Source organism: Hemiscyllium ocellatum, chromosome 32 (genome assembly GCF_020745735.1).
Source record: "Hemiscyllium ocellatum isolate sHemOce1 chromosome 32, sHemOce1.pat.X.cur, whole genome shotgun sequence".
In the NCBI taxonomy this organism is placed as follows: Eukaryota; Metazoa; Chordata; class Chondrichthyes; order Orectolobiformes; family Hemiscylliidae; genus Hemiscyllium; species Hemiscyllium ocellatum.
The window spans coordinates 28582419-28600378 of record NC_083432.1 but is presented as its reverse complement, the minus strand read 5'-3'; the positions used below and the strand labels follow the sequence as shown (position 1 = coordinate 28600378).

At 40.1% G+C, this 17960-nt stretch overlaps 1 protein-coding gene across 3 annotated transcripts in view; it reads left to right on the top strand.

Annotated features, from left to right (window-relative positions):
* The first annotated feature begins 584 nt into the window (after positions 1-584).
* LOC132831018 (neurabin-2-like) overlaps positions 585-17960 on the top strand; it is a 216796-nt gene continuing 199420 nt past the window's right edge. Inside the window, exons 1-2 of one of the 3 annotated variants that reach the window (XM_060849048.1) lie at positions 585-667; positions 7708-9397. In XM_060849048.1, coding sequence (XP_060705031.1) covers positions 7841-9397 — 1557 coding nt within the window. In that variant the 5' untranslated portion in view covers positions 585-667; positions 7708-7840. Of the gene's footprint in view, positions 668-1021; positions 1179-7707; positions 9398-17960 lie in introns of those variants that run through there. The other 2 variants (XM_060849049.1, XM_060849047.1) reach the window with 2 other exon arrangements.

Below are 17960 nucleotides of genomic sequence, written 5' to 3'. Positions count from 1 at the left end.
TGGTTCAGAGGGATGTCAGCAGTATGTGTTAAATTCCCTCACCATTAAGGTTGTCGCCTTCTCAGCTCCTCCTCTCACTTCAGTGTGGTGACCCTCGGATTAAACCACCACCAGTCGTCTCTGTCTAATGAAGGAGCTGCCCTGTGTTCCAGTCGGACAATGGCGACTTTATTCCCGAATCAGCAAGCATTAAAATTAGATTAGTGTGATACACAACATTCTAAGGCATTACCGGCAATGTCTGATGTGTGAGTGCATTTATTAATGAATAAATCTTTAATATCTTAGATCAACGCATTCATATTAGCAATCTTTACATCCTAATATACTTATAAAAGCAATGGAACAGTGAGATTGACAAAATATTTTTATTCAGCTTTTGAACACATCTTAAAGAAATAATTAGACCCCAATGTTATGGCTCACCCATTCAATTTCTGGCTCTTCAGAAAAGCGTTATGTTTGACCTGGTCGCCACGATGATGTGGCTGTCAATCTTCAAAATTCTCAGCTTCCACTGGCTATGGGGTCGCATTCATCCAATCAGGAGCAACTATTCTCTTCGCTGTGTGTCCCACTTCCTAAACGAATTAGGAATTTGAGTTGGTGCTGTAGGGTTTTTTTTGTCATGGTATAAACTACAAGTCAGGATGGAACAAGAGAGAAGGTAGGCAAGGAAAGACACAAATAGAAGTGGCTTATAATTGTTTAATATAATCATTACAGTAACAATAATGCATGGGCATTTTATGACTGCGGAGGGGAGTTTGTTTCAGTCTAATTGTCTAAACTGATAATCACTGCGTTCAGAATGTTTCCCGGAACTGCCTGGAATCTGAGAGGGTTTGAATGGAAGGCATAATGACCTTGTCAGAGTAGCAGCTTGTGGTAATAGATTGGTTAAAATTATTTTGCATTACCTGATAATGAGCTTTTTTTTAAAAAAATAAGATAAATAAATATACAGCGGGAGGTTGCGAGTTCACACACACAAAGGCGACATCAACATTGAATGTACACTCGGGTATTGTGCAGAAGCTCCGCCTGCAGCGTGACTGTCGGTGGTTTTAAGGCGATGTGACATGTGTAGCTGGTGAAACCCAGTATTGCGGCACATCACAGACGGGGAAACATAGACGGCAACAAGGAAACAAACAGAACTGCAAACGGGTAACAATGTAAGTCAGCGTCCTTCTCCCACTCCTCCCCAGCGCAAAGCTATAGCTGCTGAATGATAGCAGCAACTAACGGGTTTTCTCCAACAGAGACAGAGAGAAAATATCTAATGGGGGAACGTTTCCTGTTTGTAACACTTTCCGGATCCGACGTTTTGGGCTAAAATGACAGTTATTAGGGAAATGGGAAATAACGCGCAGGAAACGCAACGTAGCCAGGCCTTCTGTGTAGTGGATTTCTCCTGGATCCTAGTGCGACTTAGACGAAACGCTCATTCAAAGCAATTGTAGTTTATATATGCATAGAGACAGGACTTAAATGGACATGACTATACACGTACTTGTGCACTTTTAAAAAATAAATTCATATAGTACAACAGTGATTACACTTTTAATGTACTTGATTAGCTATGAGACGATTGGGACATCTTAGAAACGTTATAGGCGCTATGTGAATGCAAGTCTTTTTATTTAAGTGTGCATGCATGTTTTGAATTATATATTCAGTGCATCTACAAAAACAAGTAGGGTTAACTTGACTCAGTAGAGCCAGTAATTTATAAGAGTTGAATGTTTCTGTGAATGCTTGTAAACATGACAGGAACACTGGAAAGTAAAAGCTGAGATGCTTCTTTAGCACTTGTGAGGTCTAACTCGTAATTGTGAAACTTATTCTGTACAGGTTATGGAAATATAAATAAATACGTTTGAAGTGTTCAAACATAGTACAAGTATATCATCCTCTATTGTTAAATCACATATTTTATTGAAGTTGTTTATGAACATGGGACACAGTTAATATACCTATTCATTCATTAATTCCAAATAACTCTAAATGAGGTAAAAGACTTCTGTTCATTTAGTTTTCACTTTAATGACAACAAGAATTGAAGGTTTAAATTTTTATACAATTATAGAATCCCTACAGTGTGGAAACAGGCCATTTGGCCCAACAAATCTCCACTGATTGTCCAACGAGCATCTCATCCAGACTCGCCCACCTACCCTATCCCGGATGAAGAGATACAATCACCTAATGAAGGAGTGCCGCTCCGAAAGCTAGTGCTTCCAAATAAACCTGTTGGACTATAACCTGGTGTTGTGATTTTGAACTTTGTACACCCCATTCAAACACCGGCACCTCCAAATCATGACTCCCGTATCCTTGTAACCCTGCATTTCCCATGGCTAATCCACCAAACCTATACATCCCTGGACAAATTTATATTAATAATTTGATCTTTCAGTAGACAAAGCCTAGATTCCCCAGAATGTACGAGATTGAGAGGTAATCTAGTTGAAATATACAAAGTTCTCAGGGGATATTGTATGGTGGATTCTGGAGCAAGGTTTTCCATGGCAGTGAATTAAGATCCTTGGACTAAGGATTTGGCTATTTAGAATGGAGATGAGGAGAAATACCTTTGCTCACAGTGTTGTCTATCTTTAGAATTTTGTACTCCAGAGTTGTTCAGTTATCGAGTATATTCAGGACAGAAATTGATACATTTCTGGAAACTAAGGGAATTTTTAAAAAAGTTGCCATAGCCCCTCCAGACGAGAGGGCTACTGTCTCATTAGAGAGAGATGAATGGTGCTGGTTTAATCTGAGGATCACCACATCTCAGGTCAGGGGAGAGGTTGAGAAAGAGATCCCTTCAGGGTAACATCAGCTGGTGTAGGAATTCAACATATACTTTTGGTCTCAATCTGCATGCAATTCAGCTGTCCAGCCGAGTGAGCTAACCAAGTCCCACTAAGGGAATTAAAGGATATAGGGATGGTGCAGGAAAATGAAGTTGTGTTACATGATCAACCATGATTTTATTGAATGAAAGACAAAGCTCAAAGAATTGAAAGGCCTATTCCTATAGCTGCTTCTGTCTTTGAAGTTTTAATAATCTTAACTTCAACTGTTACTGATTTAAAGCCATGCCGTATCCTAAATAGTAAATTCAAGATTATATTGTAAATACAGTCCTTATAGCATTGAATTGTAGGTGTACTCCATTATTGTAATAGGCATAGTATAGGTATATGTTTTTTAGTAGACAAATGGTCTGATTATAAAACAGATGTTTACAAGTTCATAAGTGTATGTTAGAAGTAAAACTATACAGTGATATCTTAGATATACATCTACCTAGTTTTTGATCAATAGCTTATTTTTCAGATTAAATTTTTAATTATATGTATAATTATGTAAAACTATGTAGAACCAATTATATTTGCAACAAAATGTAATTGAGAACTCCTGTTGCTTTGGATAGACAAGTCAATCCAGGTAACTTGAAAACAATGTGGTAACATGTAATTGAGGAGACTAGACAAAACAAGAAAAAAATTAAGTACTACTCCAGCACTTTTTTGGAGGAGAAACATTCCAAGGTGAAATGCAATCATGAAGTGCACAGGGAAGACAATATACCGCAATATGAAGTTGTTTTTAGTGATGGACAGCTCGGCCAATACCTTCAAACATTTCAGGTACAAAACACTTTCACTAATTTATTCAGAAATCAATTCAAATTATGGTGCTTTACCAGTTTATACATAAGTAGTGATTTCTCATGCTGTCCCTATATCATGACCATATCTGGGTTTGCAGATTTTACCCAGTGTTAATTTTGAAGCCAATTTGTAAAATATGGTTGAATGTTACATTTTACCATTTTTGCAATAAACATATATACTAATTTGTATGAAACAGAGATGCATAGTTGGTGGGAACAAGGAGTTCTGTGCGAAATAGTTTAAGAAATAACAGCACAAAACTGCAGCTTTATCATGCCACTAGTGGTGGGCAACTGTAAGTCGGGTGTGACAGGTTTACATGGACAATTTCCATAATAAATCTTAAGGGCGGTAAAGACAAGCCAAGGAACTATAGACCGGTGAGTCTGATCTCAGTGGTGGGCAAGTTGTTCGAGGGAGGCGGTAAAGACAAGCCAAGGAACTATAGACCGGTGAATCTGATCTCAGTGGTGGGCAAGTTGTTCGAGGGAATCCTGAGGGACAGGATGTACATGTATTTGGAAAGGCACGGACTGATTAAGGGTAGTCAACATGGCTTTGTGCGTGGGAAATCATGTCTCACAAACTTGATTGACTCTTTTGAAGAAGTAACAAAGAAGATTGATGAGGGCAGAGCAGTAGATGTGATCTATATGGATTTCAGTAAGGCAATAGACAATAAGTGCAGGAGTAGGCCATTCAGCCCTTTGAGCCTGCACCACCATTCAATATGATCATGGCTGGTCATTCCTAATCAGTATCCGCTTCCTGCCTTATCTCCATAACCCTTGATTCCACTATCTTTGAGAGCTCTATCCAACTCTTTCTTAAATGAATCCAGAGACTGGGCCTCCACTGCCCTCTGGGGCAGAGCATTCCACACAGCCACCACTCTCTGGGTGAAGGCGTTCGACAAGGTTCCCCATGGGAGACTGATTAACAAGGTTAGGTCTCATGGAAAACAGGGAGAACTAGCCATTTGGATACAGAATTGGCTCAAAGATAAAAGACAGAGGGTGGTGGTGGAGGGTTTTTTTCAGACGGGAGCCCTGTAACCAGTGGACTGCCACAAGGATCGGTGCTGGGACCTCTACTTTTTGTTATTTACATAAATGATTTGGATGCGAGCATAAGAGATTCAGTTAGTAAGTTTGCAGATGACACCAAAATTGGAGGTGTTGTGGACAGCGAAGAGGGTTACCTCAGAATACAACAGGATCTGGACCAGATGGGCCAACGGGCTGAGAAGTGGCAGATGGAGTTTAATTCAGATAAATGTGAGGTGCTGCACTTTGGGAAAGCAAATCTTAGCAGGACTTATACACTTAATGGTAAGGTCCTAGGGAGTGTTGCTGAACAAAGAGACTTTGGAATGCAGGTTCATTGTTCCTTGAAAGTGGAGTCGCAGGTAGATAGGATAGTGAAGAAGGTATTTGGTATGCTTTCCTTTATTGGTCAGAGTATTGAGTACAGGAGTTGGGAGGTCATGTTGCGGATGTACAGGACATTGATTAGGCCACTGTTGGAATATTGCATGCAATTTTGGTCTCCTTCCTATCGGAAAGATGTTGTGAAACCTGAAAGGGTTCAGAAAAGATTTACAAGAATGTTGCCAGGGTTGGAGGATTTGAGCTATAGGGAGAAGCTGAACAGGCTGGGGCTGTTTTCCCTGGAGCGTCGGAGGCTGAGGGGTGACCTTAGAGGTTTACAAAATTATGAGGGGCATGGTTAGGGTGAATAGGGAATGTCTTTTCCCTGGGGTGGGGGAGTCCAGAACTAGAGGGCATAGGTTTAGGGTGAGAGGGGAAAGATATAAAAGAGACCTAAGGGGCAACTTTTTCACGCAGAGGGTGGTAAGTCTATGGAATGAGCTGCCAGAGGATGTGGTGGAGGCTAATGCAATTGCAACATTTAAGAGGCATTTGATATGGGTATATGAATAGGAAGGGTTTGCAGGGATATGGGCCAGGTGCTGGCAGGTGGGACTAGTTTGGGTTGGGATATCTGGTCAGCATGGACAGGTTGGATTGAAGGGTCTGTTTCCATACTGTACATCTATATGACTCTATAAGAATTTATAATGGAAATATATATAGACATAGTGCTCATGGATATTCAAATGTGTTATTTTGATATATCAATTAGTCATAAAATGTTAATATATTTCCTGTCAATGAAACATACTTCGTGTTGTGACAATACTTGCTCACAGTTTTTTATGTCAATGCTTTGCCTGGTAAAATCTTTAGCATTACTGTCTAAATTCCTGTGTGCTTACATGTCTGCCTTCATCTTTAAGTCACATCTCTTAGTTCTCATACTGTGACTTTGTGTTTGTGTATTTTAGAAAATGTACTATCTTTCCTTCTCTTCATCTTGCAATGTGAGCTGTTTAAGGCTGTACTGTACAGTGAATGCCATGCACATATATTCAGTGTCCTCCTTTCCCGACAAATGTAATTGGTTACTGCAACAGCCGCTTATTGCATAAACCCAAAGAGCATTGTGTTTTGTGGAATGTTACTGGCAGATAGGGAAGTACAGTAGCAAATCAGAAATCCTTACTTATGTAATCCAAATGGTTATTTTACCTGGTGGAATAATCAATAAGAACCAAATAAAATTCAAATATCATGAGATCTTTACAAATCAGAAAGTAGAAACATCGCAAACATGACCGATATATCAAAAATTGTTATGGATAATCCCATATTTTAAAAAATGGTCCAGCAATATTAACCCATTATTCATATTATTTAGGCACCCTATATAACTCATTGCAACTTCAAATTTGCACAGTCACTGGATCTTGTGTTGCTTTTGAGGACAGGATTTTATTGTCAATAAGTTATATACCATATTATTATGCAGTCCTATTCAGGGATCTTTTAATTAAATAACAATTTTACTGTGGCCTTTACAGACAGAATCAAAATATTTTATACAGTTTCTGAAATGATCTATTATAACTTGAGAGAGAATTTTTTAACTGCTTTAGAGATGTATAATTAAACTAACCAAGTGTTTTAGAACTTTTCAAAAACATTCCAATTATCTTCATAAGTAGTGGCATTAGGTTTTAGATCATCATCCTTTCAAAAAGTCATAGTTCAAAGATTTTTCTTGTTATTACAGTTTATTAGAGTTCCTCATAGTACAACATTCCATATTTGCACACAGTATTCACTAAAGAACAACCATTGGGTGTAATTTCTAAACATAAAGAGTCAATGATTTGCCTCTTAAAGTATAATTAAGTGACTTTTTAGAAGGGGTTGGGAAATTAAAGTATGCATTTCCTTGATAATTTAGTGTTATTTATAATCAAGATCTATCAAAGCTTTACTTCCACATTGTTCTCTTTATATGTCAAATAGGTTAGCGGAAACATTGTTTTCCATTCAATAATATATTTTGAAATAGCAGAGACTAGAAGGTAATTTTGGGGTATTATCATCAATGTAAATTGGATATTATAATTTTTTGGGACACTGGGTATTTTTTCTGACCTCATTTCCTGGAGAACCATGGCTTGCAAATGAACAAACACATCCCTCTCACATTCTGTGCCTTGCACAGTTTCATCAACAGGTAATAAACCCAAGTGGGAAATCTGTTAGACCTGAGTGACAACATTGGGAAGAACAGTTTATATTTGTACATTTTCTGTTTAAAATGAGGTCTTAAAGAAAACTTAACTGTACCAATGAGTTAATATTTTTTAAAAAGGCAAGTATTATGTATATTTTGTCGGACAATATGCTAAGCAGCCTGCACGTTGTATGTACATCTGGCGGGCAATAGGACCCAGTGAGTGCCAATTACTGTAGTCGGTGTAGGTTGATAATGCAGAAGGATCAAGCGATCAGCCTTTTGCGATCAAAATGATACAATCAAAGAATTAAATGTTTGCAATCCATCAGGCGGCTTGCATTCTTTGATGTTGTATTTGGTGCTTTATTCCCGGATTTTTATTTTAGTCTTTGTTTTTTTTCCCCCCTCTCCTCCCCTTTTGTAGATGGAGGACTAGCAGCCTTCTTGAGGTCGACAGAATTGCAACCATGAGCCTTATGCTGTAGCTGTTTCTTTCTGTTGTGTGTCTGCCGATCGGGAAGAATGCAGCTCTGGGGAAGAGGAGCGCTGCATTAAACATGATGAAGACCGATACATCCTCAGCATCAGCAGCAGCAGCAGCGAGCTTGAGGAGCCCATCTCCGCACCGCAATGCCTATGAGGCAGAGATCCAGGCTCTGCAGCAAAACAACAGCGACAGCAAACCCACTGCCAATGGAGAGCAGAAAGCAGCCGAGGATGCCGAGGGGAGGAAGCAGAGCCGGGGCAAGAAGTATGGATCCAATGTCCACCGGATCAAAAACATGTTCCTGCAGAAGATGGGCACCACCCCGAATGAAGCGACTGGCATCCCAGCCAAAGGCAAGGAGAGGTCGGTGCGCCTGTCCCTGCCCAGAGCCAGCAGCCTGAATGAGAATGTAGACCACAGTGCCCTCTTGAAGCTTGGCACCAGTGTCTCTGAGAGAGTGAGCCGCTTCGACACCAAGAGCGAGAGACCCTTCTCCAAGCTGCAGGAGACCAGGAAGCTCTTTGAGAAGAACATCCAGGAGAAGAATGTCTCCAACCGGATCTTGCTGAAAAAGGAAAGGGCCGGGCTCAAGGACAGCAAGTTGGATGTGGTGGTCCGCTTCAATGGCAGCACCGAGTCACTGGACAGCCTCGAGACGGAGGCCATTTCGCCCACGGTCAGTCAGCTCAGTGCTGTCTTCGAAAGTGGTGCCAACCAACGCAAAGCCCTGGAGCGAGGGCCACGGCCAAGCACCTGCCCTCTCAGTTCCAAACCACTGTCCAGAAAATCCAAATTAGTTCTTAAGAACCAGCAAGAGGCGCTTAAGACAGAAGGTGGGGGCAACAGTGATGGTGACTTCTCTCTTGATCTACCTGGGACCTCTGGCCAAATTAGAAAAGAAGCTGAGGAGCCGCAGTCTGACAAGTCTCTGGGTGGTTCCTCATCCAGAAATAATTTAGCCAGCAAATTGGCATCTCTTGTGAAGCATGGGGACAGCTTGAAAGAAACCAGGCCAACCGCAACTGCACAGAGGTCACAGAAAGTCGAGGAGGTCAGAAAAATTAGGCCAGTGGAAGTGGAAGATGCTGTAGTGTCAGATCAGGAATCTGGACCTACGGATGATGGAAGGGAGGATCTAGAGTCCATTGTTAAGGACTCTGAAAATGGCACTGGACTCCAACAGGGAGATGCCATTTTGGAAACTTGTGAGGTTAAACCGGTTGAGACCGGAGAACTGCTCCATGATGCTGGTTCAGAAAATGGAGATCTTCCCAAAGACTCTTTGGATCATTTCCAGTCCCCTCCTTTGGAATCCGCAGAAGGGACTGTGCAACAGGTCGAGGAGTCCTTGTCATCTAAAGCAGATTCCTTTGAAGAGGGTGAGCAGGTTAAAAATGACCTAGATCTTTTCGATCATTGCAAAAAAAATGAAGGCGTTTCTGAGGCAGATATGGTGGATATTAGCGCCTTTAGTGGGGTTGGTGATGAATCTGAAGGAAGTTGTCTGGATGATGATGAGGATGATGCCTTTGAACCAGAAAGTGGCTACTCAGAGATCACTGGATTATCTGATGAAGAGGAACCCATGCCACACAGAAAGATTCGCTTCAGCACTGCATCAATTAAAGTAAGTCCTGATAAAAAGGAACATGCCTAGTCATTGGAAATGTCTATTAAAGACTTGAGTTATGTGTTTAAATGACCTGAAGTTTCAGGAAAGGATCATTTTAAATATGCTGTAACATGTAATCTTAAATTTTTGGTGAATGAAAAGCTTTATGGTTTTCATATCCAGATTGAACATGTATAATTATTCTTAATCTTTGAAGTATGGAAATATGCATAAATAATATGATATGTTCTTGGTTATTATCTGACAGTTACATCAGAATTAAACAACTTAATAGATAAATAGTGGCTTTAATCAATTTTAGTAGAATACAACTTTGTCTAGTATTACCAACTTGATGGACTTAACCTTAATTATTTTTAAGACTCCTTTGTAAACGACTGGTGTGGATTTATAGTCACTTTATAATGAGGTGGCAGTCTGAATATTTTTTCACAGCAGTAGATGGACATTTTACAAATTAACCAGCAATTCTAAAAGGCTGTTAATTCCAGGCAGCATATCACCAGGAAATTAGTAACTGAAATCACCAATATTCCTATACGAGGGTGGGATCAGTTTGACTGCATTTGCACATCTTAACTTAGCACTGTCATCAAGTTAGTTTCTTATGTTGAAAGGTGAACATGAAGTATCAAGGTAAAACATTAAGTTCATTGGTATATACTAAGTGTATCAATCTATTTTATTACATAACCATACTTTACGTTTTAAGTTAGTGCATTGTTCCTTTACAATGTATATTGGAGTCTGCTGCTGTAAATTAAGGAAAACTATGAACTGTGGGGATGCTCGGAGTATTTGGGAGTTAATGATAAATGCAATCTGGAGTTAATTGACATTTTTCTTTTATTATATTAACATGAGTTTAACTATAAATGTTGAAAAGTCAAAAGAATAATATTAAGTGAGATCGTTTGACAAATCTGTAAATTTCATTGAATAGTTAAGTTTTGAAATTTCATGAACACTGTTGTGATTTAGTTATTGTCAGATTACCAGTGATTTAAACTGTCTGCACCAGCCATATTTATGACCTTTTTAAGTTGTCAAATAAGAGCTCTTGAATTTTAGAACTGTTGCCATTTCTCCTTTTTCCCACTTTATTATTCAGAATTGGTTGACTAATTGGTCACCACAGAATCTCCTACACACAACAGGAAGCAACATGACAGGACTTCCTGTATAAAAGTTTCAAACGAAAATTAAGTTCAATTTAAAGACAGCTTTCAACATCAGTGATCTTGTTTAGTCAGGGATTATATATCGTAAGCAGTGTTGATTTTGTTAAGATATTTATAATAAGTTGGAATTTTGTTGATATTTTAACCCACAGAAACTGTTGTTCTATCAGCTGCATTCTTGAATTTCTTAATGAATGTTATGACATGATGAAAGGATAGGCCAGTCGGCCAATCACCTCATCCATCCAAGAAATAAGTGTTGCCCCTTCTCTTCTCGATGTCCGGTTTCGTCTTGAGTACTGTCAGTACTGTCATGTCTCATCTGGAAGTTTAATTGCCTATCTGATCTATAAAATTGTATTTTTTTAAAGTTCTGAATCTTGTTTGCTTTGCAATTTTAAAAAAATTCACAAGTCCCAATGCTTTTTAATTCACATGCTTTCTATCTGACGTTTAATCAATTATTTGTTGATCTTTGTAATGAAGAGTTAAGGCTAATACCTGTATTTATACTCTATATGTTGTGTCTCTGAGTCGATGAATTTTGAAGTAACAGTCGTCATTGTACACAGGATGTCACACCCTCATGAAAGAAATGTCTCATTTTCAGTTAGCTTATTGTACGAGTTGACCACTGCTATTGTCAACAAAAAAGATGAGTATTTTTGTTTTCTTAAGGCAGTACCATCCCAGGATTTTCTCACAATATTTAATAACTGACTCAGCTTGTTGTGTGTATGGACTTTCAGAAAGTGTTTGCAGAAGTGCTACATAATGGACTTGTTGGCAAAATGCAAGGGCACAGGATTAAAAGGGGCAGGATATAATATAAACTGGGTGACAACATACAGAAAATAGTGGTGAGTGGCGATTTTTTTTTTGGACTGGAATCCATACCCTATGGGTCAGTATTTGGATCATGGTACTTTTTAATATATATATATATATATATTAGTAACCCAGAATTGATTATTCAGAGCATAGTTTCAAAGGTTTAAAATCACGAGAAACTTGGGAATGTTATAAACAATGAGAGAGATTATAAAATATAACACTTCAATAAGAAGTAGACAGATTGATCAAGTGAGTAGACTCAAGACAGATAATATTGAACATATAGAAGTGTGAAGTGATTCTTATTTGCATGGAGAATATGAATGCAGAGAGTCTATAAAATTTAAATAGTACAGTTTGAATGGAGAGACCTAGGAGTGTATGTACATGAGTGTCTTTGACAACAAGCTAAAAAAGTTGTTAGAATTGCATTGGATTCCTTCACTTTATTAGCCAAAGGCAAGTTAAAGCTGGTTAGTCCTCAGATGAGGTTTTGTGTTCAATTCTGGGTATGAGACTAACTCCTTGAAGAGAATGCAGAAGAGATTTACTAGAAGGCACCAGGTTTGAGGGACTTGACCTATGTACAGAGATTGAAAAAGCTGATGCAGTGTTCCTTCAAGTAGAGATAGAAAGGAAAAGATGAGTAATTTTGGTAATGTCTGAAAAACTCCATCGTGGCTATATCCCGTCATCAAGGTATCCTTCATTTACATGTGGAACATTCTTGACACTGATTAAGTATCCTCAGAGCCAGCTCTCAGAGGGAACAGAATATCTGACACGCCTGTTTTTATCTGTCAGCCAGTGCCCCCTGATTGGACCAGATTAAGGTTCAGGTAGATGAATAAGAATAAGAATATATTACTTTCGAGTTGCTCGGAGCGCAAGAAGGGAGCTACTGTGTGTTACCATCTGTATCTGAGGCAGAGTCGTAAGAACCTGACCCGGTGCTAAAACACCCCAGGAGAAGCTACAAAAAAAAAGACTGGTCTCTGTTTTTGGACTCGGGGGACTATGTAGTGACTGTAACAAGGTCAGCCAGGTAGACCTCCTAGAATATGAGTTCCCTCCCCCTCTGAGTCTGAAGATGTAGGCCAGTTATTTTTTTGTTGTAGCTTCTGCTGGGGATTTTTGGCACCGGGCCATGTTCCTACGACTCTGCCTCAGATACAAGTGATAATGCACAGCAGATCGGTTCTTGTGCTCGGAGCATTTCAGAAGAAATTCATTCTTATTCATGACCATCGCATCTACCTGAACTGTATACTTCACAGGGCCTGACCTCGCATCTTTCTCATGCAGGGAAATCCCCATGGTTTCTTCGCCAAACCTGGTCGCCTGTATCAAACTGTTTCACTCACTTGGTGGAGTCTTGTGTCCAGCATTGATGCTCCTAATGCTGTTTCACCCTTCCTCTCAAGTCCGGGAAGATCAGATTTAACCTGGTGTGGAGTCTTCTTCTGATTAGCATCTCTGCTGGAGCTATCCCCGTGGTTGCGTGAGGGCTGGTCCTATAATCAAATAGGAACTGGGACAAGTTGGTATCGAGTGAAGCTGTGGGCTATTTCTTTAAGCTGAGTTTCAAAGTTTGGACTGCTCTTTCTGTCAGGCCGTTGGATGATGGATGGAATGAAGTTGTCTTTATATGATGAATACTATTTGATTTTAGGAAATATTCAAATTCCCTGCTGCTAGGTGTTGCATTTTGGAAAAGCAAATCTTAGCAGGACTTATACCCTTAATGGTAAGGTCCTAGGGAGTGTTGCTGAACAAAGAGACCTTGGAGTGCAGGTTCATAGATCCTTGAAAGTGGAGTCACTGGTAGATAGGATAGTGAAGAAGGTATTTGGTATGCTTTCCTTTATTGGTCAGAGTATTGAATACAGGAGTTAGGAGGTCGTGTTGCGGCTGTACAGGACATTGGTTAGGTCACTGTTGGAATATTGAGCTATAGGGAGAGGCTGAATAGGCTGCTGCTGTTTTCCCTGGAGCTTTAGAGACTGAGGGGTGACCTTTATAGAGGTTCATGAAATCATAACAGGCATGGATAGGTTAAATAGACAAGGTCTTTTCTCTGGGGTGGGGGAGTTCAGAAGTAGAGGTAATAGGTTAAGAGTGCGAGGGGAAAAATATAAGAGACCTTAGGGGCAACTTTTTCACACAGAGGGTGGTGCGTGTATGGAGTGAGCTGCAAGAGGAAGTTGTGGAGGCTGGTACAATTACAGCGTTTAAAAGTCATTTGGATGGGTGCGTGACTAAGAAGGGTTTAGAGGGAGATGGGCCAAGTGCTGGCAAATGGGACTGAATTAGGTTAGGATATCTGGTTGGCATGGACAAGTTGGACCAAAGCGTCTTTTTCCATGCTGTACATCTCTGTCTCTAAATGATGGCCCTTTATCTGTGATCAACACTCCTGGGAGTCAATGTACTGCAAAGAGATGCGCCCAGTTTTTCTGTCATTGTACCTGTGTTAATAAATGATCTCTATGCACATCTATCCATTTTGGATTGGGGGTCCACAATGACTAAGAACATTGAGGCCGTGAAAGGACCTGCATAGTCGATGTGTTACTGAGTCCAGCATTTATCCTGCAATTCCTACAAATATGGAGGAGCTGCAAGTGGTAATTTTATTCCTTGTTGGCACCCTGAGCACTGCCCCACCAATGCAGCTATGTCTGCATTCAGTCCTGACCATTAGGCATAATTTCCCATCACCATCTCCATTTTGGAAACCCCTGCATGACCCTGGCAGAGTTCAGCCAGTACCTGGCAGCGACCGTTGCTCAGTACAATCATTTTTGTTCCCCATAATAATACACTGTCCTGTATGGTGATAGAGGTAAGTCCAGTACAGACATGGGAGCTGGGGCACTTTGATCGCCCTCACTTTATCTTTCAATGGTCTTGTTGACTCTGTGTAATCCAGGTAAATCACTTGGGGTCCCTGGAATATATTTTTCCTTTCTAATATGTATGTCTGCTGGGGAAAAATGTCGAAGGACAATATCCAAGTTGTCTAAGTGCACCTACTGGTCTTCCCTGTTATTAACTTGCATATAGCGACCTGAGATAGATCTTGGAAAATGTTCTCCATCGTCTGCTGAAAAATCGTCTGATGATGCTCCAAATGGCACTCTTGTATATTGGTACAAACCTTTTATGGATATTAATTGTCGTATACTTCTGGGAATCCTCATCTAACTGCAATTGCAAGTACACATGGTTCATGTCAAACTTGATGAAAGACAGTCCCCCCTTTGCATATGAATCTTTGCAGATGAATCCTCTATGAGAAGGATCGTGCATTTATCCAGCAAAAAGTGGTTTACCATTTGTTTAAAATCCCCACAAAGTGAACTGAACTGTTGGGCTCCACCAGTGGTGCTGCCCATTCTGCAAACTGGATGGGTTTGAAGAGTCCTTCATTTTCCAGCCTTCTAATTTCTGCCTCTGCTTTTTCCTTTAAGGTAAATGGCACCAGGTGGGCCGAGCAGAATTAGGGAGTTGCTTCCAGGTCAACATGCCAGGTGGCCTTTGCTCCTTTAGTAGTCCCTCGATCTTCCTGACAAAGCTCTGGTTATTTAATTAGGACTTCACTTAGGCAGCCATTTCCTAATTGACAAATGTTGAGCCAATCTAAATGAATCTTTCTTTCTCAACCAATTTCGACCCATCAAGTTTCGGCCCGAGTATTTTTCTATAATCAATGCAAACTGAACCAGCTGTTCCTCATAAGAGACCGGAACTGAAGTTATACTTTAATCTGTAGGAGTTCCCCAGTATAGGTTCTCAGTCTAGCGGAGGTCTTGCACAAACTTAAGGGTTGGAGTCCAGAGTGAGTTTTGTTAAAGATTGATTTTGTGATCATTGAAATGTCGACACTGGTATTGACCTCCATTAGAACCGGAAGATATTTAACCAGAAGTTTATTTTGATTGGTTCTCATTTGGATGTTACCAAGCAATTTAACCGTTCCAACCTAGATGTAGGTAGGTTTTTGAGGGTGTGCACTCTCCTGCATACCGGCCTGTGAGTTCTCTTATACAGTTTGAGTCTATTGCGACTCTTTTGCTCTGTCAAGTCCACATATTGACAGCAACTGCAATGGTTTGCCTGCCCGGCCCCTGAAGAAAATTTTAACTGTTTGGCTGAGGCTTGGCATTGTTTTGGGGTTTTGCTGTGGGCTCACTAGGATCCTCTATTCAGGAGATGTCCTGTGTGAGGCTATGCAATTACCTTCTCTCAAGTGGTGTTTTCCAAGTCAGTCAGGCTGGTGAGGGTGTCCACTTCCATTGGAATACCCTCAACTGAAATGCTCCTCTTGCCGCATTTTCCAAACAGAAATTGAGTTGAAGTGCCTGTTTGAAGTCCCATTGGGCTTCAGCTAGTAGGTGCTTTTGCATGGTCACATCATTGACTCCACATATCAAACAGTCAGCATCTCATAAAGGGTTAAACATGCCTCTGCCAGTCATCATAAATCCCAATACAGATGCCTTTGGTTCTTAACGCCAAGTAAAAACAATAGCATCTCAAAATTGGAGGAGACTCGGGGTCGTAATATTCCTTAACTAAATCCATCAACTCTTGAAAGGGTTTAGGAACCGGTGCATCAGGGAAAGTTAAGGCCTTAATAATCGAAAAACTACCCGCCCACAAACTGTCAGGAGAATTATTCGTTACTTTTCACCTTTTCCAGTGCCATTCAGCCAGAAAAAAATATGCATTCTTTCCACATAATGAGCCTAGTCTTTGACAGCAGGTTCGAATGAGTCAAGCTTCCTAATTAACGGCATGATGCCAGAAATGGTTACCCCAACTCAAAGGCAACTGTTGCAAGCAATTTTTTTCAGGAGTGCGCTTTACGTTGTCTCAGTGGCAACAAGATTAATGTGCCGGTATCACAAGTCACCCTTTATTTACATATGGAGTATCCTTGACACTGACCCAGCTTCCTCAGATCCAGCTCTCAGAATAAACATGATATCTGACAATCCTTATCTGTAAGCCAGGGTTCCTTGATTGGGCCTGTTAATCTGGATCAATCACGACTTATATTTTATGAGGTCCAACTGGCTAACCTTGCTACAATCACGACAATGACCATGGAGAAAATGGCTTCAAACCATAGGAGACACATTTAAGAGAATCAGTAAAATAACTGGAGGCAACACATGGAATCTTTCTTTTACCCAGTGAGTTATATGGAATGCTACTCGAGGTTGATTCAATAATAACACCCAAGAGAGTCCTTGAAGGAGAGAATAATACCAGGACCATACAGAAGGAGCAAATGAGTGGGACTAATTCGATAGCTCTCCTAAAGAGATAGCACAGGCACAATGGGCCTAATGGCCTCCTCCTGTGCTGTATTCTGATATTATGATGTCTTTGTATATGATGGATTAAAACAAAGGCAAAACAAACAAACAGAAGAACAAATACACTTTTCAATAAATTGGCATTGATTTGCATGGGTTCTGGTATTCAAAATGCTCTGAAGGAAAAACACAACCTGTGCCTGTTTACCAGTAAAGCTGATAACTTATCTTGGTGTTTGAAATGTTTTCTTCAACTGTGTTAAACAATATCAATTAATCTAATTATCTCAGTACTTCATTGCTGAAGCTGTTTCAGTCGAGTCCTGTTCCTTCATTAGAATGTTTGTCTTAGTATTAGGGAAAACTAGCAAACTAACAATTGAATGTTTAAAGACAGTCTTATCAGGAATAACTTGCTGTCAATCTTGCTTCATCTTGCTCTAATTAAAGCTTAGGATCTATCTTGGAACAACATTTGAAATGGTCAGTCATATTCATAATCCATTGTGAAGATCATGGTTTTCTGTAAAGTATTGTATTGCTTTGTGATTGTCAAAAAAAACCCTGCACCTTTTAATGAATGGAAACATCTCAGAGTGTTTGCTGCACAGGAGTGCAATTAGACAAACATTGACACTGAACAATGGAAAGCATATGTATGAAAGGTGATTCAAAAATTGGCCAAAGAACTGGGCTGTATGGTGGGTCCGAAGAGAAATGGTCAAGTTTATGGAAGAATTCCAGAGCTTCAGGAAGAGCTACCACTGACAAGGTGGAGGCTGTGAGGGATTTGTAAAGTGTCAGAGTTGGATGGACACAGAATTCCATACGGATGGAGTGTATTAGGGAAATATAGAGGATCGAGCCATCAAAGGGATTTGAGATATTGGTGGGTCAGGAATTAATGTTGACTGATGAGCAAAAGGGTAAACAAAACTTGGCTTTGGAGTTGGATACAGGGAGCAGAGTTTTGGGTAAGTTGAAATATCTGAAGGGTGTAAGTTGGGAGATTGGCCAGTTCAAGATTAGACATGTTGAATGTGAAGCTAATTGAAGTGTGTTTGAGTTGTTTATTAGCTGATGAGCTGAGGCAGGGGAAAAGTTAGCTGATGTGAAATAGTTTGTCTTTACCAGGTAGAATACAAGGTGTGAAGCTCAATTTTGGTTAAGTAGACCTCCCAGAATTTTAACAGTCTGGTTCAGACTGAAACAGTG